This window comes from Tursiops truncatus, chromosome 6 (assembly GCF_011762595.2).
Source record: "Tursiops truncatus isolate mTurTru1 chromosome 6, mTurTru1.mat.Y, whole genome shotgun sequence".
In the NCBI taxonomy this organism is placed as follows: Eukaryota; Metazoa; Chordata; class Mammalia; order Artiodactyla; family Delphinidae; genus Tursiops; species Tursiops truncatus.
In genome coordinates this window covers 19,553,112-19,577,567 of record NC_047039.1, presented here as the reverse complement: position 1 = coordinate 19,577,567, position 24,456 = coordinate 19,553,112, and the positions used below count along the sequence as shown (strand labels likewise).

The following is a 24,456-nucleotide window of genomic DNA, read 5'->3' as shown; positions in this document are numbered from 1 at the left end:
ACTCTTAATTTTGAAATTGATCAAAACTCATTTCTTTTTTTTATAGAATATTCTGTGTTGCTTATTTTTCTCCATTATTTGCAATGCCATATCATTATGAGATATTGTTAATTTGTCTATGTGTTAATGTTGAAAGATATTTGACTAAAGTGCCTAATTAAAAAAAGAAAAGTAAATATAAATTGCTGTTAGATTTCTTAGACCAGTTATTATCAAAAGTGTTTTAAAATATTGCCTGTGCCTGCACACACATGCACATACAGATGATATTTAAGTTTTTAGATGAATGGAGGGTGTCCAGGTCAATTCTCAATTTAAAATTATTTTTCAGGCATTTTAAATTTAGCAAGTCCTATTATGCCTGTAACTTTTTTTCTCATTCTACTATCACATGCCCTTAGTTCATCTAGTTTAACATCATGCTAAAAGGAGTGATTTCTTGAGTATGCTTTCAAAAAAGAAATCAAACTGCTTAAATTAAATGTACAGTAATTCTATTTGTCAGATTTCACATCTTCCCTTCCTCTCATCTCTCCATAAGCCTGGCTTTAGTTATTATTTTTACACGTTACCAATACCAACAAATTTTGTTCTTGTCAGCTCTCCACCACCCTATCCATGGGTAATGTGACCTTCCCAAATGGTGTAGGAAGTCTAATCTTCAGGTGTCTGCAAACAGGGGGAGGTAGCAATTTTTGCATATGAGAAATACCATACGATATTTTTTCATAACTGTTTATTTTCTCCTGTGTGTGTCTCCATGTTCATTCAGGCTGTCCTGACAACAGCTCTGACCCTGGATGTGCAAGTCCCCTGAATGGATTTCAGGGCTGCCTGAGGCTCATCTCCATTGGTGACAAAGCGGTGGATCCCATCTCCATACAGCAGGGGGCGCTGGGGAGTTACCGTGACCTCCAGATAGACACCTGTGGCCTCACAGACAGGTAGGCAATCTCATGTCAGCATGCATGTTTTCAACTTTTTGATAGTAGATTAAAAACAAATGAACCGCTGGAAAAGAGCATATTCTTGCCCCTTCTCCATTACTGATATCCATTCCATAGGGAAAAATTATTTTTACATTGAAAACAAAAATGACAAACTTTAAATAATTGCTTCTTTCCAATGATATTTTCTTAGAAGACACACTCTCATGAATTTTCCTTGTGTATGCCTCCAAGCTACTTAATTCACACAGAATACTACTGATGCTATTATAATTATTGATTAGTATATACTTTAAAAAATTCGAACATTGCACAAAACAGATTAGAATATTCTAAAGAGATCATTGAGGACCCGGAAATCAAAATTCTATGTGGTCAGCTGCATTCACCTTATACTCCCTATTCTACAGGAAAAATGAAAAGTAACTCTTCCTTTGAGAAAGGTGGAAGCTTTGGGGATTTCTAGTGATGTTTGAAACACAGTAAAGAATAGAGAGAATTCAGTTACCACATACTGAACATGGTACCACTTCACTGAAGAAGACAAGAAAGGCAAAACTTTAAAGCAATAGCATATTAAAATTGCTAAGAATTGCAACTTTACTGAAGTTACTTGTTAGTCATGTCTGCCTTTTAAGTAATTTTGGCTAAAAGTGATGGCTTAACCATCACACATTCAAGTTTTTTTCTGTGACTGGTATGTCTGACTTCTCTGCAGTAGGAGTGCATTAAGTTCGTGTTGAGTAAATATACACACTCCAGACATCCTCACACATCCATACATGGGCACCTTTCCAAAGTTCACACTGCACAGAGTCCTTTGTGGAGTAAATCTAATCCAAATTTAATACTAATTGAAATTCCCTGTCATGTCCAATTAACTACAAGTTACAGTGCAATTTAGCAGTGTATGAGAAGATCATAAATTCCCAGTATGTAAAATATTGACTCACAAGAACTTGAGTTCTTTAATGCAAATGTCCATGGCCATATGTTCACATTCTATTCATTTGTAGAGGAAAAAAAATGATTTAAAGAATTTAGACAAAACTCTCAACCCTAATTTTCAGATTATAAAAATTTTTTTGGCATAGAAAGTGTAACATCATCTGCAAGTTATAATTGCAGCCAGCTCTGGCATCCTGAATCTTGGTATTGGGAGAGGGTTAGAGATGCTCTTTTGGAGGTAGAGTACATCCTCTCACCCATGGGAATGGCTTTTAGTGGGTCAGGAGGGTGGGAATTCACAGCTCACTGTCAGTAGCCTGGTTGTCACTTCAGTCGGGAAGCTCACAGAAAGTTATTTTAGTGCTTGGAGAACTCCATCACAGCACGTGTATAATCACAATATTTATCTCACATAAAGGTTGCCCCTTTGTGCATAAAGGTCTTTATTTCAAAACTAAAACAAAAAACCAACGTGTGTGTGTGTGTGTGTGTGACCAAAAGAGAAAAATTTCCACATCACATTTTTAAAAGATTTTCAGATATCTGTACTAGTCTATGGAGACATCTGTGGTATTAAGTTATCTTCCATAAAATTGAGGCTCATGGCAACTTTGTAAGTGGTTATAAAAATAGCTATTGGCACTTTGGATGGCCTATATAGTCACTACTTGTAATTTTTTATGGTTCAACATCTAAAGACATGTCCTTACTCTCCATTCTTCTTAAAACTAAAAATATTCATTTTTTCTCAACCCTTTAGTCCATACCTACTAACTGCATGTCCAATGCACCATGAAATAGATTCACTTAAAAGTGCAGCAAAGCAGACACTCACACCTGGGCTGTCTTCGGGCACTGTGCACTGTACACAGCCATCCACCCAGCCCACCACTCTGCCTGCCCAGAGCAAGTCCTAATGTGCTCAAGTGAATCTGAGATTTATTATTAAAATGCAGCTAGCTTTATAACTTCTATCCATTGGGCCCAGGAATGAATAATTCATCATACATAGCAGCATTCCTCACACTGCAAATGCTGAAAAGATGTTTGAAATCTTAGGGGTACTTAGGAAACTTTCCTGAGCCATATAAGGACTTGTGCATCACGCTCTGTCTTCCTGAGGCTCGGATGACACTTTATAGGGAAGGCAGTGCAGTCCTTTGGGACAAGGCTGTGGGGAGGGGATAGCAGTGAGGAGGGATCGTGTCTTACACCCTTGGGGTTTGGACATTAGGATTTCATGTCATGTAACTCAGGCTACATAGCTCTTTTCAGGTTCCTTTTAGGCTCAGGTGTTTGCTGTCTAGAGCACCCCCAGCCATGGATGGTGCTGATGGGGTCACTTTCCTCACTTCCACTGCCTTTGACCCAACATTAATCTTCTAGATGCTAAATGTGACATTGTGCATCATACATCTTGGGGTTCTTTTTAATAGAAAATAACACATTTAGAAGAAAATTAATTACCACAAACTTTAAGTTCTTATTTATGAAAAAAAATCTTATCCCAAAACATTTCTAGGTAAACTATGATATTCTTTATCATAAAGCAGTCATTTTCACTGCGTTAAAAAGTATGGAATCTATTCTAGTATGATTTTAGAGAGTTCCAACGTGTCGAAAAGAAGGGCAAGAAGTTACTTTGTTCAAGCGAGGGGTAAAGGGGATGGGCCCTACTCGGATCAAGCCACCCTTTCGGTCCAATGGGATGCTTAGGTAACATGATCTGAAATACCACCACTCCTAATACTCTCTGACTTTGCTATAGACTGTCCTGTTCTTCGACTGTTATAGCAATTTGCTGACTGTCAAGGTATGGATGCCCCATCCTATGCATTCACCTAGTAAACCTCTCCAGAAAGATAAATAAGTCGGGCACCATTTATTCCACATGTGAATCCCAACTGGCCCAAACTGATTTTGAAATTCACAATCTTAAGGTTGACAAACTGTTCTGAAATTTGTCAGAAATTAAAAATAAGCATATCCAGGAAAAATTTCAAAAACTCTACTATATCATTTTATTTCTTTTTAAAGTAAAAGTGAGTTTGCCTATTTCCAGTTCTTACTGACAGTTGAAATTTTCCCATATTTTTCCAAAGAAAACCAAAATAGTTCTTTGGTTAGATCTACTGGAATTTCAGTGTCTGGGAGTGTAATTTGTGCAGTATTAGAGGACAAAAAAATATCATAAAATAGCCAGATGCTCCGTTTCATCTTTTGTTTTTCCTACTTTCCTTTTAACGATGTTTGTTTTACCTTTTCTGATTTGCAGATAAGTGGCTGTTGGGGAGCCGACTGGGATGAAACAGGGTTGTATGTTGCGCTCTGGGTATTTCTACATGTTTATACTGTCCTGTCTTCTAAGCAGAGATCCTATCATTGGTGTGAATCTCTCTTTTTCTTAATACACTTTGTGGTAGTTTGTTATGGCAGTAATAGAAAAATAATATAACATTTATATAAAATTATGTATAAATTTATAAATCTATACACACACATATTTTCCTTCTCTAAGGTGAGAATTTCAATACATTTTAGTTTTATATACTTGCCTGTGATAAGTCCCTCACAATGAACATTTTTAATTAATATCCTTTATTTTTTAGAGCAGTTTTAGGTTTGCAGAAAGTATAGAGAGCTCCCCTTTATCTCCTCTCTTCCCAGTCTCCTCTCACACAGTTTCTGTATTATTAACATCTTGCATCAGTGTTGTACATTTATTACGATTGATGAACCAATATTGATACATTCTTATTAACCAAAGTCCATAGTTTACAAGTTCACTCTTTGTGTTAAACAGTTCTATGGGGTTTTACAAATGCATAATGTTATGTCTTCACCATTACAGTATCGTACAGAATAGTTTCACAGCCCTAAAAATCTCCCATGCTTCACCTACTCAATTCCCCTCCCTTCCCCCAACCCCTGGCCTGGAAATCACTGATCTTTTTACTCTCTTCATAGTTTTACTCTCTTCATAGTTTTGGATGTCATATAGTTGGAATCATGCTCTACGTAGCCTTTCACTTTGTAATACGCATTTAAGATTCTTCCATGTCCTTTGTGGCTGGACAGCTCATTTGTTTTTAGTGCTAAATAATATTCTGTACCACTACTTTGTCCATTCACCTACTGAAGGACATCTTGGTTACTTCCAGGTTTTGGCAATTAACAAAGCTGCTGTAAACATTTACGTGCAGATTTTGGTGTGGAAGTAAGTTTTCAACTCATCGGAGTAAATACCAAGGAGTACAATTGCTGGATCATTTAGTAAGATGTTTAGTTTTGTGAGATACTGCCAAACTGTCTTCCATTTTGCATTCCCACCAACAGTCAATGAGAGTTCCTGTTGTTCCTCATCCCTGCCAGTATTTGGTGTTGTCAGTGTTTTGGATGTTTGCTATCCTAATAGGTCTGTAGTGTTATCTCATTGCTTTAATTTGCATTTCTCTACTGACATGTGATGCTGGGAAGCTTTTTATATTTTTATTTGCAGTCTTGATACCTTCTTTGGCCAGGTGTCTGTTCAGATCTTTTGCCCTGGGTTTTAATTGGTTATGTCCTTATTGTTGAATTTAAGAGCTCTTCCTATATTTTAGATACGAATCCTTTGTTAGATACGTGTTTTGCAAGTTACCCATTCGTCTATAGCTAATCTTTTCATGCTCTTAATGTCATTCATAGAAAAGAAGTTTTTAATTTTACTGAAGTCAAAATTATCATTTTTTTCTTTTGTGGACTGTATCTGAAAAGTCATTGCCAAACCAAGGTCACCTAGATCTTCTCCTATGTTATATTCTGAGAGTTTAACTGTTTTGCATTTTACATTTTAAAATTCTAAGATCTAGTTTGAGTTCATTTTTGAGAAAGATGTAAAGTCTGTGTTTATATTATTATTTTTTGTGCATGTGGAGACCCAGTTGTTTCAGCAGTTATTTGTTGAAAAGACTGTCCTTTCTCCAGGGAGTTGCCTTTGCTTCTTTGTTAAAGATGAGTTGATTAATTTTGTGTGAGTCTGTTTCTGGGCTTTCTAGTCTGTGCCATTAATCTATTTGCTCTTTTGCCAGTGCCACACTGTCTTGATTTCTGTAGCTTTGTAAGTCTTGAAGTTGAGTAGTGTTATTAGTTCTTTGACTTTTTTCTTCTTCAATATTTTGTTGGGTCTTTTGCCTTTCCATATAAACTTTAGGATCAGTTTGTTGATGTCCACAAAATTACCTGCAGGGATTTTGACTGAGATTCCCTTGAATCTATAGATCAAATTGGGAATAACTGAAATCTTGCCAATTTTGAGTCTTACTATCCATGAACATGGAATATCTCCACTTATTTAGATTTTCTTTTTTATCCTTCATCAGAGTTTTGTAATTTTTCTCATATAGATCTTGTATATGTTTTGTTAGATTTGTCTAAGTATTCTATTTTTTGGATAATGCTAATGTAAGTGTTGTGGTTTTCATTTTAAATTTCAATTGTTCATTGTTCATTTATAAGAAAGAATCCTGCAGCTTTGCTATCATCACTTATTAGTTTAAGAAGTTTTTTGTTGATTATTTGAGATTTTCCACATAGTCAGTCATGTCATCTGTGAACAAAGATGGTTTTATTTCTTCTTTCCCAATCTTTGTCCTTTTTATTCCTTTTCTTGTCTTATTGCATTAGCTAAGACTTCCAGTATGATGTTTGAATAAGAGTGGTGAGAGCAAATCTTTGCTTTGTTCCCATACTTAGAGGAAAGCATCTAGTTTCTCACTATTAAATATAATGTTGTTGTAGGGTTTTGGAGATTTTGTTTGTTTGTTTGTTTAATCAAGTTGAGGAAGTTCCTCTCTATTACTAGTTTGCCAAGGTTTTTAGTTTGGTTGGTTTTATTTTTGTTTTATTGTGAATCAGTGTTAGATTTTGTCCAATACTTCTGCATCTATTTATGTGACCAAATGGTTTTTCTTCTTTAGCCTGTTTATGTGATAGATTATATTAATTTTCAAATTATTTATTTCAAATTTTGGAGCAGCCTTGCATACCTGGAATAAATTCTACTCAATTATGTTTTATATATTTTTTATACATTTTTGGATTCAATTTTCTATTATTTTGTTGAGAATAGCACTTCTTTTTGATAATAAAAAAATTGAGTAACATTCTTGCAATTAAAAATTTTAATCTTATAAACAAATATTAAACTTTCAATTTCAAAAAGTGAGATGTAACAATGTCCATGAGATATAAGTGGTTATTTGGTTTACCTGAGTGATTTTGTGGTTTATTCAATTATGTGGGGGAAAAAATAACAATAAATCCCTTAGTCTTAAGTGATCTCTAAATCTAATTCCTAGAGGTATCATCAGTCTGATCTAAAGTAGATGACATTCAGAACCCCTGGCACTGTGATGCTATATGGATAAAGAGTTTCTCCTTTTTCCTGACTTCCTTCCTTCTCTTTAAAATGTTTCCTTATGTACTAAGTCAACATGGTAACATATTACAATGTGGTATACATATATCAGTTAGCTTTGGCTGCACAATAAATTATCTTTAAAACTTACTAGCTGAAAACAACAAATTTGTTTATCTCACAGTTCTGTATTTGCTGCTGGGCTCTCTCATGCATCTGTGGTTGCCTGGGGGATCAGCTGGCAGCTGGTTGACTTATAATCCCCTCACTCACTTGTCCTGTGGTTTGAACCTACAGGGGTGACTAGACAACCTGAACAAGCCCAGGTTTCTTCATGTGGTTGTGCTTTCAGGGTTCAAAACTCAGCAAGAGAGCAAGCCCACTGCCCAAGCACTTTTCTAGCCTCTGCTGTGTTAGTTTGCTAATGCCTCATTGATCCAAGCAGGTCATATGCCCAACCCAGATTCAAGGTGAAGTAAGCTATACTTTTTGATGGAAGTATCTATAGTTCACACTGCAAGGACATGGAAGCAGGGATGGGAAATGTGCTGTCTATGGCCATTGCAAGCAATTTATATCCCTGTCATGTATGAAATTAATCTTGCCTTATTTGTGAAAAAGAAAACACATTTTCTGATGTAATGAGATGTGTAGAAAATTTGTCTGTCCCAAATACATGACAGCTGGTAGCATCTAATGGAGTTTTTAGTCTATGATTGATATTACATTTGGAAACCTTGATGACAGACCCAACAATTTTTGTTCATGGTGAAATTTTTCTGATCAAGTCACTGTTTTCATTACAACATATGAATATTAAGATACACATTTATCATGACCAAGTGTGGGAAATAGTGCTGTGTCTGTCTTCTTCTAGGTGTTTGCCCAGCTATTGTGAACATGGGGGTGAATGTTCCCAGTCCTGGGACACCTTCTCCTGCAACTGTGCACACACTGGTTACACCGGTGCAACCTGCCATTCCTGTAAGCCTCACACTTCATTCACTCTCCTTTCTGTTCTGATTTCCATGTAGTTCTATTTTTCTTTCCATTATTTTGTGTATATGTGTGTGTGTGCAACCACGTGCTAGAAAGCAACAACAAAAAATAATTATTTTAGACATTAATTTTTGTCTGGTTTATTTTTAATCAAATTTATTTCCTATTGATGATAAGGCAGCTAACAGAAATACATATATCATAGGATAGAAAAAAATAGTAGGCAAAGGAAAATAAGTATAGGAAAATAAAATATAGTCAAAGTATAAATTAAATCTAGAACTCATGATATTATATCTTGTTCTCTTCCTCGAGCAGAATCCAATTTTAGTTCTCAAGTCCTGTCTGCCTAAGTAAAAAACATGAGTTACTAGATTCTCAATATTTATAAAATTAAACAAGAAAAGTCTCAGAAGAAGTACAGGATGGGAGCTAACACGGTAGGGCTTCTAGACATCAGTGACAAGCCAGGCAAATGCTTAGGTTCCGTGCATTCTTGATGTTCTCTGATGATGATGGTGGTGGTGATCATGATGATGATGATGATGGAACTTACTGGAACTTACCATGTACCTGCACGATTCTAGTTCTCTGCATGTTTCAACTCCTTTAATCCTCAAAACAACTCTAGGAGGTAAATGTATTTTTATCTACATTTTACACCTGAGGAGCGAGAGAGGCTAGGTTGTTTACCCAGGGTCACACTCTCCATCTCCTCTTAGTGGTGTTTCTTCTGTCTAGAACACCAGTCTCTTTTCTGAAGAATTATTCTTTTAACTTTAAAACTAACAAAACTTTATTGACCGTTAATCCATTAGCTTATGACAGAGCCTCTGAAATGCCCTTGGTCTTCTAATTATTGGCTTTTGTATATGTTTTTCTTTTCGTTTTTCCCTATTTGTGTGTCACTGCTGATGTTTCTGAATCCCTTCTCTGGTAGCACCCCTCTCTCTGGGTCTTTAGAGAGAGACAGCATGATATGAAAATTCACAGATATCACCATGTTCAGTCCCTCCTACTGGGAGAATATATTGCACTTTTAAGAACTCTTCCCTGTGAATTATTTAATTTTATTTCCACATATGGGAGAAAAGCAGAGTTTGGACTGGCATAAATTTGTCTTTATGGGAAGTGAATCCCAGTGAGGCAGGCATCAGTGTTGGGATGAGAGCCCTGTGTCCTCAGCCCTGAAGGTTCCACAGAGGAGCTCAAAGCATCTTGGAAGACAAAGGGAGGTGACTTATGCCCTAAACATCCCATAAGTTCAACCAGAGCAATTCCACCTGCAACTCTATTTACTGTACTAGTGCCAGGTGAGAACTTCCCGGAGTAACTCTTCATTTGAAAAGAGCTGGACATCTGGGAAACTTGAGGCTAAGTGACGGCCAAGTCACAGTTAGGAATGGGGTGATCTCTTCCTTAGAGTGTCCTCCATCATACTTAGCAAGGTGTCTTACATGAAGCAGATATCTACTGAATATTAATGAGTAAGAAATATGGCTAAAATGCTATCAATAACTGTGATCTAAACATCATTCTAAACAACTCTGATTTTAAAACTAACAGATATATATATATATATGTAGGGTGTTTCATTTGTGCCCCATGATTTGGTCTAATAACTGAATTGACTTCATTGGGATCATCTAACTGGTAAGCTACATGAAGATGAGATATTGCCAAATCAAAATAAATGATCATGAGACCATTATTTTTGGGTCTAAGTGCACGATTAATACACGTGTGCATTCGTGTTTAAAGCAAGCTTTCTCCTAGTCATTCCTCCTCTACTTTTCTTTCCTAGGCAATTCCAGCCCCAACCCAAACACAAACACTGCTATCAATTTTCGTGTATCCCTCTGGACACTTTTCTAGGTGGTCATGAGCACATGTATGTATTTATAGGAGTGTAAACATGAGCAGCCAAAATGCACGCATGGTGGAAAAGCAGTCCATGTTGTCTCTGTGTCCAACAGTGTAGATGGTAGTAGCCGTGCCATTGATTTGGGACAATCTGGTACATTTGACACTTGACCATGTTTAACAAAAGGATGTTTACCTTTGTAAAATCTCTGGACAAAAAGCATTTCCTTCCTGTTCTTTTTCTTTGAGATGAGAGAAAAACAACCCCTCGATCTCTCCCTGGGTTTTTGTTGATTATTTGAAATAGGCAAAGTTAGAAGTGTAGATAATCCAGTCATTGTAGCATGGCATAAAGCCATAGCCTCTTCGGATCACTCCATTCTGTGGATCTTGCCTAACCACCACCTGAGTCTGTCTGTGTGGTTGCCAAATCTGATCGTTAGAGCTGGCTTAAAGATCCAGTCCAGCACTCTGCCAGAATCAGTGCTGCACTTCTGTCCCAGCAGCCATTAGCGGCTTTTCAGGTTTTCAGAGGGTTTTTCCTGTCAAGGCAGCGAGTGATGCACACCGGAGATGTTACTTGGTTGATCACTCATTTAAATGTCTTCTGAATATTGAGTCCATCATCTGCAGATGTTAATCACTTGCCTTGTACACAGAGAAACATTTATTGTACATGTAGAAAATTCAATTATGAATTAAGATAAATTGAAACTATAAAGAGATATTTCATATATATTATATATATTTCTTTGATTTTCTTGAATTATCATTTGCAAAGCATTTAAGGATGTTTCTTTTTAAAGCAAACTTTAAAAACTGAATGAAGAAGAGTTGCTGATTTGTGAAATTCATCTCATTGAAAAAAATGCATTTCACATGTAAATTGTTTTAAGTAAACAAAGAGTATAATTAGAGTAATTTATAAAATAACATGATTATTTAGATAAAAGCAGATGATTTAGGGAGATTAAGCCAATGCACTTCAGGTGCTTAGATATTATGAAATAAAAAAGAATTAGACAAGAGTAAATCCAGTTATCACAATTTTGAAAAGAATCCTATGTTTCTAGAACATACAGGATTCAGATCCACATGTCCCACAGTGATCCCTCCTAAAATCTTTCACCCTGTGCTTCAGAATCTTCACTCTATCTGATTGAAACAGGGAAACACTCCTCTAAAGAAAATGTCCCTGAGAGCAATGCAGAATGAGTGTCACTGGGGAAAGTATCACTTAATTCACAACATGGAGGGATCCATCCCACTGTAGCTCCTGTCTGAGACCCGTGTTCTTTGCAGCTGTCTACGAGCAGTCATGTGAAGCCCACAGGCACAGAGGAAACTCTTCAGGGCTCTACTATATCGACTCAGATGGAAGTGGCCCACTGGGACCATCCCTTGTATATTGCAACATGACAGGTATGCTAATAAGCCTTTTTTATGACAGTTAAACTCATGTAAATACTTGCTGTGCATGAAAAACCCAAATGAGGAAAGTAGAGTTTACCTAGTGGCAGCGTTATGTAGATATGCATTTTGATTGTAATTGTAATATGATTGCTCAGACGTATTAAACATAATGTTCTAAAATAGTTAAGAGGTGGTAATTAAACGTTGTGTTCTTTCTTTGTGCAAAATTAACAATAAATCTTTGCTTATTAATCTGAAACAAAAAGGGATAAACTTTATTTCTTAGTCCATGTCAATAAATGCCAAAGACTTAGGAGAATATTCACTTTTCAAATTTATGAAAACATCCATTTGTATTCTTTTGAATCTGTAATTTCATGAGTTTATCTAGGAGATAATAAATGTTTCTAAAGTGTATATACTTCAAGTAATAATATTATTCTTGTGCAACTGTATAAATAATATTTTATTTTCCTTAGAAACCTAATTATATGTTAAAGGACTTGTTTACGGCTTATTGTTTATGATGCCTTTAATTCTTTGAAACGTTTTAATTTAACATCTCCGCCTACAGTATAGGACCACAAAGGACAAAAGCATCCACTTTAATGAATGACAACTGCCCTGATGGAGTTGATACAAATTCTTTATACGTCTTCTGTACCTGTATCTATGTGTGTCTGTACCCATAACTTTTCCTCCATGCTCGCATAACATTTTACCAATAAAAAGAGGACAAACCTCCAAGAAAACTTTCTGTTACTCTAGCAGTGTAGACCTAACGTGTACTTCAACAACCACAGAATTTGACTCTGCAAATTCTGAGCTAATGATCAGAAAAAAAATCAACTATAAATGGTTCTAAGGCAACTATAACTTAGTTATAATTTTGTTCTTCTGTTATTATGGCTACATGTCACCCTGACAGGGTTGCAATTCTCACGAGGAGGGAATTATTTGTGGATAAATTTATGATGATGCTTTCTGAGTAGCTTACAATCCTGGTGTGGTTTTTTACCTACTACCATTTCATACATGAAACGAAATCTGAGCATTTTGGCAGTGGTTAATCGTATGATTAGATCTGAATTCAGTCAAATATATCTTCCAGCCCCAAAACTACCCCCAAAGTTGGTACAGAAAATGCAAGAACTTGCAGAGCATTGCACTGGGTGTGAGTATGGCTCTTTTGGGCTTTGGGGTAAACATTTTGTCATAAATACTGACCAAAATGTTGAAGTGTGATGACAGAGTTAAATACATTGGTTTACCTTTACTGAAAAATGTGTGATCAGTGAAATATGTGAGGAAACAGCCCAGGGGATCATTCTAGATATACTGCACTCCAGTGGTTTATAACAGGCCTTCAAGTGATTTCAATTCCTGCTTTGATTTTCTTTCATTACCATGGCTCAAGCAAATGCCGAGGACAAAGAAAGCTAAATAAAGTTGCTAGCATCCCAATAAAACATTCCCCTTTATCAATTAAGTTCTTAATTATCACAGAAGTCTAGGGCATGTTAAAGATTTTCATACATATTGTCTTGGGTTAATTCTATGAGCAGAGTTCCATACACACTGAAAAATGCCAAGATTCTAGAAAGGTAGAAATAATCCCAACTGGCACATTCCAAAATGAGTGACATTTCAATGACTGAAGCTATTTTTTTAATAGTTAACTATTGGCAAGCTGAGGTCACGTTTATAAGGAAAGGTATTTGCTGAGAAGAGGAATAACTGAGAGCTGAGGGCCCGATCTTCTGCAGTTTATGCTTGTAATAAAAGAAAAGTATTTTAGTCATGTTAGTGAACGCGGTCTAGGCTTCCCCATGAAGCTTTAGTTGTGCATATTTATAAAGCCCCTTTGGAATGTGTAACTATCTCAAAGGTGTTTTGTTTTAATGCTAATTTGATACCATAGCTGATGTATTTTGATTCCCTGCAATTGCTGTTACCTTTTCAGAGTGAACCTTGGCCCCTACCACCAGAGAGAAGAGTAGTTATCATCAAAATGCAAAGAGGCAGTAAAAACAGATGCCCAGCTTTTGATTTCAGGTAACTTAGAATAATACCTGATGATATACAAGCAGGTTTTTCTTACATTAGAGATGAGAAAGAACCTCTAAATAAGGGAGGGAAAAGGTGAAATCTGCTGATTAACCCTCCTGGTCAGTTTACACACACGATGGCCTTGAAAACTGTCTGCTGAGGATGTGAATCATATCCTTCCCCGGGTGACCTGAAGAAACGTCCAAGTAAAGGCACAAAACTGAAGAGTTGCAAAAAAACTTCTGACAACATTGAACACATGTGTACTCAGTGCCTGCCCTGAGCCAGGCACGGCTGTGACCACATCAGGGAGTGAATCTGAACACCTCCCTCCCCTGGTGGGGGGTGCTTTCTGGGGTGGGGAGCCAGATCATTAACAGAAGCGAATCAAATACTTGGCATGTTGCAAGGTAGCAGGTGTTGTGAAGAAGCACAAAGCAGGGAACAGGGTCACAGACTGTAGAAGGATGGGTTACAGTTTTCAATAGAGGGATCAAGAAAGGACGCAGTTGGAAAGTGACATCTGTGCCAACCACATCAAAGAAGCAACGCTGAGAAAACCTGAGGTGGAGCCTTCAAGGGGAGGGAGGAGGGAAGTGCCAAAGGCCTGCAGCCATGGGGAGCTGGCATGTTGGACAGACTCAGGTGGAAGGACGAGAAGGTGGCCTTTCCTCAAGTCACGTAGCTGGAAAGGGGCTGGTCCAGGATCCACACCAGCTGTGCAGTTTGGGCCTTTAACCATCGTGGGGCACCAAGAGGAAGCAAGGAGACTAGTTAGGATGTTGCTGTAGTAATCGAGCCAAGATGGTGATGGTGGGTAGCAGGCTGGGAGCAGAGGAATAGGAGGAGAGAAATGTTGAGTTAGAACCGGTGGACTAACCGATGGAGAGAGAGAGAGGCATCAAGCAGGGCTCCTGTATTTGGATCCAAGCCCTGGAAAGAAGGTGCAGGTATTACTCACAGAGACGGAGAATTCTTGGGAAGGACCATGTTTGTAAGGGAAGACCAGGATTCCAGTTGTGAATATGTGAAGTTTGGGTTGCCCATTGGTCATTTAGTTAGATAGTGGAGATCTGTTGGTTATAAAACAAGTGTAATGTATCTTCTTAAAGCCTACTGGGTGGTTATAACATCCTTGGCAATACAACCTTTTAAAAATAGAATTCGGAGTGTGACTTTACAAATTCATTTAACCTGACCAGAGGACTCCTGTTTGCTTTACTGTCACTAGTGGACACGATCCAGCAGCAGGATAGAGCTTCTCTAGGTCCCTACGTGTTTGTTCCCCAAGGAGAAGCTCTGCTTTCCACAGCCAGATTCTGCAGGGTAGCATCCCAGGAGAGGCTGTATTATTATTAAGCTTCTGTAGAGATGCTTATGTGCACATGGGTTTAGAAAGCACTGTCGTTTAGCTGAGGGTCTTTGGTTTTAGCAGGCACAGGCTACTCTATCGTCCAAAAAATTAAAATGGAAAGGGAACAAAGGGCATCACAGAATGGAGAAATAAAACCAATGCAGATGTAAAATTTTGGTGCCACTACTCATTTCACGGTCCAAGCAATTATCCTGTTGTTCCTATTTATATAGGTTGCTGTGGGTGAGGTTTAATGATCCATCACTGAATCCCTGTGGCTCTGATGCATCCACAAATGCAACAGGAATGGTTCACATGTATTAAGATAAAGTATGAGACACTAATGCTCTAAATTATCTTCTAAACTCTCTAACGTAATCTTGGAAAGTTTTAAGAGCTGTAAGGTGTGTATGTGTGTGTATGTGTTTGTGTAGGGATTCATGAAAATTATTGCTAATAATTTAATGATTTATATTGATGTGTAAATGTCTATTATTAAAGCATACTTCATAACTATATATCTTCACATTACATTGCAAATGAACAAACATTACATAGAGATTATTGTATCACAATGCCTTTTGGGTAATTAAAGGTTTTTAGAGAAGTTTATAGTTGCCTAGCTCTCATGTAAAACTCCTGAGATTAGTATATTCTTGTTCTATGTGAAAAGATCAATGCCGTAAGGGTTCCATAATTATGACTGAGACGGAACATCAAATGGATCATGAGACACACATACATACCCAAGATGGAGAGCAGGAGTTAACTGCTTCAGTGAAGATTTCCAAATACTATTAAATACCAAGGATTTTTATTAAACTCAACACCGTAAGGAAAGCAATGTGCTGAAGACAGAGAAACACACAGGCCAGTCCAAAGACCAGTGACTACCTCCAGCAGCTACACAACAAAATATTTAATGAAAATTTTTTTAAATCCAGATTTTTCCTGGGGAAAATATAAGGAATGAACCAAAGTTACAGCTAAATGGTCCTTACTGCCCAAGGGTCATATGAGGTGCCCCCTGACAAACCTGCTTATTGATAGAGGAAGATCTTAGGGTCCTGATTCTGTTCTTCCAACCTGGAAATATGTCCACTATGAAAAATTTGCCTTCTCCACGATGCTGCAATGCCTGTGGACAATTAAACACTCTCTAATTATTAAAAAACAATTACTAACACTTGGAAAAAGATACAAAAAACAGAATTCTAAACCAATGGTTAAAATTATATCCTTGGAATAAAGACACAGATGTAGAGCATGGACTTGAGGACACAGGGAGGGGGAAGGGGAAGCTGGGACGAAGTGAGAAAGTGGCATGGACATATATACACTACCAAATGTATAGCTAGTGGGAAGCAGCTGCATAGCACAGGGAGATCAGCTCGGTGCCTTGTGTCCACCTAGAGGGGTGGGATAGGGAGGGTGGGAGGGAGACGCAAGAGGGAAGAGATATGGAGATATATGTATATGTATTCCTGATTCACTTTGTTATAAAGCAGAAACTAACACACCATTGTAAAACAATTATACTCCAATAAAGACGTTAAATAAATAAATAAATAAATAAATAAATAAATAAACTTAAACTTGCCTAAAAAAAAAAAATCAGATTTCAGAATGAAAAAAAAATTATATCCTTGGTAATAGCCTTTAAAAATGTAGTACTAGGACACACTCTGCATGTATTTTTTAGTACCTTTAGTACAGAGACAACCAAAACAAGACAAAATAGTAAGCTATTTTGAATGGACTGCCTGTGCAATTTGTTGACAGACCTATTCCCTTTCTAAACAGAAGAAACAAAACATAACTTCTTTGATGACAAGATGAGGAAGGCCAATGGCTCTACTCACTGAGAGATAGAACTGTTTGTGCCCACCCTAAACCCAGGGTAGTTGTTAGCTATTTTCATAGTTGTGAGGTTCAGAAACTGCTTCTCAGACCTTGCATTGTGAGAATGATTGTCACAGAAAGAAGATAGGTTGCAGGCAGAGCAGTGATTCAACTTCCAGTCCATAAAAATCACCTGGAGGCTTGATGAACAAGCTGAGGACTGGGTCTATGGCATCCCTGCCCATTGCACCTTCAGATCTTGATTTATTGACTCAACAAGTTAATAATCCAGAACTTTTTACTCATTATTATTGCTGAGTCACTTGCCTTTATGCAAACCAAGCAATTGTGTTTCTTTTCTTGTTTTTATTGAGGCATAGTTGATTTACAATGTTGTGTTAGTTTCAGATGTACAGCAAAGTGATTTAGTAATACATACATATATATCTATTTTTTCAGATTTTTTTCCCTTATAGGTTATTACAAAATAGTGAGTATAGTTCCCTGTGCTATATAGTAGGTCCTTGTTGGTTATCTATTTTATATATAGTAGAGCGTAAATGTTGAATCTAAAAAAAATGATACAAATGAACTTATGTACAAAACAGAAATAGACCCACAAACATAGGAAACAAACTTATGGTTACCAAAGGGGAAGCGGGGAGATAAATCAGGAGTTTGGGGTTAAAATATACACAATTGTGTTTCTTAAACATCCTTTTCCCTGTGTCAAAAATTGTGTCAGGGGCTTCCCTGGTGGCGCAGTGGTTGAGAGTCCGCCTGCCGATGCAGGGGACATGGGTTCTTGCCCCAGTCCGGGAAGATCCCACATGCCGCGGAGCGGCTGGGCCCATGAGCCATGGCCGCTGAGCCTGCGCGTCCGGAGCCTGTGCTCCGCAATGGGAGAGGCCACAACAGTGAGAGGCCCGTGTACTGCAAAAAAATAAAATAAAAAAAAAATAAAAAAATTGTGTCAGGCCTCCAGCACTGTGGTTTAGCAAAGGGCAGTTAGCCCAACTGCTTTACACATAACTCATGTCATTTTTTTAAAAGCCCTCTGTAGAATGGGTATTGATTCATACACCATGAACCTGCATCTCTTTTATCCTGGCTTATGCCTAGAAAGAACCCTTCCTGCCCCCACTGGGGGTACATTTTCTGGCTGGCCTCCTGCAGCTTGTAAAGGTAGTTCCTAAAGCAGGCAGCCTAGTGTGGTTGGCAATGCAGAATTTCTAGAGCAGGTTCTGTCACTGTGCCCAAAGGGAAAAAAGACAAAAGCTTCAGGAAAGTTTATTTTCCTGCTTTTCTGTCAGCCACACAGTCTGCCCTGGCCTTATGTGTGGACAAAGTGAATGGTCTTGATGAACAATAAACATAGATGTTCAGAGAGCAGTTAGGCCAGCAGCATGCTTGGTTCATTGCCTTAGCATTCAAAGGTGGCTAGACAATAGCATTCAGTCTTTAGATGCTGCCTGGTCCACTTTCCCCATTTACCATATATGGAATTGGAGGCTCAGAGGATTTTTTTGACTTTTCCAAGACCATAGATTGTAACCCATATCTCTCATTGACCATGACCCTGTATTCTGTCCATATCTAATTTTATAATTGCATATATAATGTACTCTCTGAGGAAATTACTTTGCGCTTGTGCTGTGTGGTAGGCTGATAAACAAGGGAAAGCACTAATAATATCTCCCAGTAACTGAGCTCTTGGGAGGTTTTAGGCACAGGGCCAAGCACACGTACATGTTGCCTCAAGACAATGTATGTCGTGTTGAGTAAGTGTCAGTTCATGTTAAATAGCAGATGTCTACCCTTATGAATGAGCAGACACACAAAATTGTATTCAGTGTGACCTAGTAAGTGAAAATATCACCCTCTGAAATCCTAGGGAAGAAGGCTGTGAAGTAGCTGCATTCCCTTGAGGATATCCAGTTGTATCTTATAGCATTTTCTTGTGTTCAGAATATTAAAAGAAATCATGAAAAGCCTCAAGGCCCCAGATCTGTGGCAGCCCTTATGAGGGTCTTCATACAAATATTGATCAAGAGGGACCCACAGGTGTGGGGATGGCCTGAGTGCCACCTCTGGGCCCTCCCAGGGCCTGGAGACTGTCTGCTTAGAGCTGTCATCTCTCCCCTTCAATAAAACACACACACCAGTCATCCTTGGCTTTGACAAACAGATGACATGGCAGGGCCCAGGGCCTCTGAGATCTAGGGCAGGGCCAGGTGAGAGCTGACCGTTGCCTTCCTCAGGGCACCCACTGGACATTCAGAGCAACGCAGTTGGTCATTACCAGCACTATGGGCACATAAATGCCCAGGATCTAGTTCTGTTTTCTTCTGGAGGTTTTTCATTGGAAATATAGTAGAGGGCTCAGATGGGTAAGGCACTCTGGGAAGGTTACAGACCTCAGCACTCTTTGAGAGCTTTACCTACTCAGAAAGCTCAGCGACTCACGCTGGGTTGCTTAGAAATGTGTGGCAAAGTTACATAGTTTTGTGAAGTTGGGCAAGTGAGTTTTTCTAGACTTCCATTTCTCTTATCTGTGTGGCCAGAGGGTTGGGCTGGATAAAAGGTTATAACAGTGTTTCTCTCTGGATAGTAACACAGGGGGAGAACTTCTGAGAAGGCTGTTGTGGGTCTCTATTATAGAATTCAGATTATTTTTGTGGATCCAGGAATGGCTGCTAGTGTTTACATCAGTCTGTCCTTATTTATCATCCTGAGTGCATCTTCTTGACCAGCTTTACGTGGAGATAGATGTGACAAGTTAAATCATTTGGCATATTGCCTTCCCAGTCTTCTCAGAATGTGTACCCTCTTCCCATCAGAAGAAACAGAGGCAGCTGGCTTCATTTCCAAAGAGGTGGTGTTTGGACACAAATTGGACTTCATTTCAGGCATCTGTGGGAGAAGGGATTTTGCCTTTACTTTCCTCGAGGTCAATTTCCAGATCATGAGCGATGGTCCCACAAAATATAAAGGCATCTTATTTTTCGTGAAGTCTTTTTTTCTCAGGGAGATTGAAATAAGCATAGCAGATATGCTTTCAATGTGTGTTTACCTGAATCTGTAGAATAAAGATCTGGTTCTTTTTCCATCCAACCACTTGTTTTGCTGTGAAAGACTCCTTGTATAGTTCAGAGGTCTATTACAAAGTGTAGGAAGTGTTGCCAATTGCAAAGTGGATCTAAGTTGGCAAAACAAACAGAAGGAGGAGGATGTCATATGATATGGTAAGTCAATGTCATTATTTATATCCTGCTTACCAAACCAAACCAGCAAGTTAACTTGGATGCAGGTTCATTTGTCCGAGCAAACGGTCAACCAGGTGCCACCAATGGCCACCCTGCTCCTGTGCAGAGGAGAGGCTCCAGTGAGTTGGATGAACATGTTCTGATAGGGTCTAATTCAACGATAGTTCAAAATTCCTGTTTAAATTTGACCACTATTAAAATTAATTACCTCAGATCCAAAATTATGCTTCAGACTACCGTGAGTAACAGCTAAGTATTTTTCCATCATGCTGGTCACTTAAATTCCTTAGTCTGTCTCCTCGTGCTTGAAGGCTAAGATTATGTGTCATGTCAAAGGTTCCTTTCTACTCATAGTTTTGAAATAATATGTTGTGGAATATTAGGGAAACATAATGTGTCTTTGTTGGGGTCTTTTAAATAATATTTCTAGAAAGGGCAACCACTTAAAGTATTTTTTCAGAAGGGCAGTTTTGAGGTTCTTTTCAACCTTTCCCTTCTCTCCACTTCAAAAGATTTCTATTATTACACCTTAACCATGCAAGACCATAAATTTATCATACTGACCACTAGCCTGTATGAACTATTCAGGCACATCATTTTTCTTTGTGCTCTAAGCCATGAAAATAAATGACACAGTGGCATGGGAACTGATGAACTCCTAAGCCTAACACAGCCTTCTGCATGCCTCCCTGTACCCTCATTTCATTTGATGGAAGAAACCCTGAGGATGAATGGGAGTAGGTAATTACCAAAAATAATGCCAGACGCATTTAAGTAATTTTCCAGGAAAATGTTGAAATATAAAATGTCTAGTGAAAACATGATTAAGGGGGAAACACAATCTATGGATTTCAAGTTGCCATAGGAACACTCACAGCCCCCTTTAGTGAGCAGAGAGACAGGTGATCCGTTAAGTCTTTTCTCCTAATTGAATATAAAACTGCATTAGTCATGCTGACTCACAGTTTGTTCCTGTCCTGGCTAGTTTTTGCATATTTTGTGATGTTCTTTTCCATAGGCTTTGAATCGGAGGTTTTTCCATGGCCCTTAGGGTTCTTTTCCCTGGATCTCTGGATGTATTTGATGTGTTAAGGGTTTGCAAACACCAGCATGGCTGTAGGTTTTTCCCAGACCCAAACTCTCAGGGCAGAAAGGGAGCAGGGGACCCCTCACTGAGTTCCATGCAGCATTGTTTTGATTTTTGAACCTTGCTCATGTATTAGCTATTAAAAAATAATAAAAAATAAACACAAGGCTGTTTCCTGCCCCTGTAATATGGCCAGTTTGTGTGGATACTGATCATTTTATCAAATACATATTACAGAGGAAGTTATATGACATGACATTATAAATATAGCTGAATTAAGGCAGCTTGAACTCAGCCTTTTAGCCACTGAGCCATGGGCCTTTTATACTGTGGGAGCTTCTATACATTCATGGTGGGAGGTTATTTTGGGGAAGATAAAAGAAGTCAAGGTGTTTTTCTTCTGTTATAAATATTGTGAAGTGTGCATTGTTTTTTAAATCTCTTGGAAAAATATAGGTAATCCATGTAACAGAAATATGCCAGAATTTTCCAGCAGACATTCATGTAGCAATGGTTACTGCTAGGAATTGTTATATTAGATACCCCAAGGCTCTGTGTTTTTTATTGCTGGCCATTGAACGAGTTGCTGACACATTATTTGTCAATTTTTGTCAAAAATACTTATTTTCCATTATTTTGCATGATCAAAATAATGGTTTTGGGGGCTGCTTGTTCCTCAAATGTGTCTTGTATACATTTCTTTGATTATCAGAGGAAAAGATGCTCAGTGAGATGAGGAATATGCTTGTTACAAACATAAGTATATACACGATAATCTTTAGCTTTCCTCTTATAGTAATGGAAAGAAAAAAATAAAAGCCAAAAAGTTCTGTTTATAACTTTGAGTATTATAATACAGAATTAAAAAAATTGACCCCCTGACAATGTTGACTATAGTAATGGTAATGCAAATTTCAATAAAGAGAATCCCTACTGTCAACATTTTAAGAATTCCACTCTCTGATTCCAATGTCAAAGAGCTCTGATTGCTACAAAAATAAAAACCTTAATTCAGATAAAAGATGCTTCTGATTTCCATATTTATGTTTAATTATTCCATTCTCATCACGGTCTCCTTTCTCCCTCCCAACCCCTCTTCTGCCCGCCAGACACTGCATGGACCTCAGTGCAGCACAATGGCTCCCACTTGGTTAGTGTCAAAAGCTCAAATGGAGAAAGCCCCCATCCTGTGTTTTTCAAGTACACAGCCAGCATGGACCAGCTCCAGGCCATAATTGACTATGTGGACCACTGCCAACAGAAGCTGACTTTCCACTGCAAGAAGTCAAGGCTTTCAACTCCCCATGGTGAGTAATCAGAGTAATCAGACATTGTGGGCTGTAGTCCCCACAGGTCACAATGGCCTGCCAGAGATGCATGAGAATCTGTGCCCATAGTGCCCGGATCACATCTGAAGTGACAGGGATACTCTTCTTTGGAGCGAAGACCAAGGTCTTTGCTCAAAGCCAGGAATGATCTGAAGTTTCTCCCTAGACTCAACTGGGCAACTGAGCAGTAAAAGCCTCCTAAGGAGGCCCCTGGAATGCTCAGTGCTCGTCTGCCATGAAGGGCAGGGACATCTTAATTCTGTCTTATCTTGGGAAGGATTGCTAACAACAACATGGCTTAGTGATCTGGAGGTGATTATTCCATGAGATTGTTTTTCATAGACAATGCAATTAGTGTCTTGGCTAATTGTTAATTGGGGAACAATGTTGGTATCCCCGTCTCTTTCACACAACGTAAGTGCTACTAGTTTATTTCTCATATCTTTTCTTCTTTTGAAAATTCTTATGTTTAATTTTATATTTTTTTCCTTTGAAAAATCCCATTCTGTTGGAATGTGCAACCTCACTGCCTTCGTGAAACTGCTTGGCTTTCTGGAGGCTGGCCTGCCCCTTCTCTGATTAGGCATCTGGGGAGTGGAATGAGCAGAGGGCAGTAGGCAGGTTCTCTGAGTTCAAGCTCTTAGGACTTAGACAAGTCCCTGTCACTCAGCAGCTATGGGACTCAGGAAATCATTTTATCTTTTTTGAGTCTTCAGAGCTAAGACACTAACCTTGCCAGAACTTAATTGCACCACATCTATAAATGGCATGAAGTAAAGGCTACTTATTTGCATCTCTCCAGTTTATTGAATTTACAGTTAGTGCTAGTTAGTACTTACTGTTAGTTGATTGATGCCAAATAGATCACTGAGCTAAAATTGTATGTTCCCAGAAGAATGAGAAAGCTGCCTCCAGGAGAGTAAATTATTGTTATGGGTTGTCTAACCAGGGAAAACGAGGCAAAGACAGAGTAGTGTTGGAACCAACCACTAACAAAGTCATAAAACAAAACCACCCAGTGAGTCATGGAGCAAACGCATACAAACTAGCAGATGGTCTATTCCAGAACCTGGACACGACCCAGATCAGCAAAGAATTCCTGCCTGGAGGGCCAGTGTCTGCCTATTGATTTGCATGTGGTTGCTCAATTGTTAGCCCTTCGATATGTTAATAAATATATAAAACAGCAACAGCAGCAACAAAAACAAATATTTAAACAAGTATTTAATTGGGGCTGGGGGGAAAGATGGGAAGACTTATAAACTTAATAAACACCTGCTAAAAAAACAAAATAAGGGCCTTCATTAACCATACATGCCAAGTTATTTGCATTTCTTATATGCTGCTACTGGAGGATTGTTAGTACAAACTTAATTTAAACAAATTCACTACAGACCTATATATTTCCAGAAGTGTTTAATTAAGGTTGAGTTGAGGCAGGCAAATAGTGTAGCCCAATACACCTTAAAATTGTTGCACTAATTTGCTCGGTATTATCAATAGACACAAATGGGTGTGCAGAGCTTTGATGCTACTCTTGTGTGGAAGGAGTGAACACAACAAAGCCTGGGTCCCTCATTAGAAGGTTGCAATGTGAAAACAGTACAAGGGGACTGCAATGTGGGGAACAAGTAGCTTAGGAATTTTATAGGGTAGATTGGGGAATGTCAGTCAAAATTCAGTTCTCTCTCAAGAATTTTCCACTGTTCAAATTCTCAGAAGTTATCAGGAGACTGAGGAGGTGGTAATCTTGAGAGGAGATATAGCAAGTCTGGGGCCTCAGTGCAGCAGCTCTTGTGTAAGTTTTGTTTTCCAAGAGGGCCAGGGAGGAGCAGAGGGCCTAGGATCTTGCTAGTGTTCTGAAACATTTTTCCTTCAGCATCTTTAAGGTCTCTGTGTTACATATAGTTTCAGGGGATATGATTACAGGTGGCTAAAGAGGAAGTTGTATGACAGTAAGTG

The 24,456-nt window shown here is 38.4% G+C and overlaps 1 protein-coding gene across 1 annotated transcript in view; it reads left to right on the top strand.

Annotated features, from left to right (window-relative positions):
- LOC101332834 (contactin-associated protein-like 3) overlaps window positions 1–24,456 on the top strand; it is a 141,467-nt gene that overhangs the window by 76,181 nt on the left and 40,830 nt on the right. Inside the window, exons 8-11 of the mRNA XM_033859253.1 lie at window positions 773–944; window positions 8,171–8,277; window positions 11,458–11,577; window positions 22,276–22,473. Of these exons, the coding sequence (XP_033715144.1) occupies window positions 773–944; window positions 8,171–8,277; window positions 11,458–11,577; window positions 22,276–22,473 (597 nt within the window). The remainder of the gene's footprint in view (window positions 1–772; window positions 945–8,170; window positions 8,278–11,457; window positions 11,578–22,275; window positions 22,474–24,456) is intronic.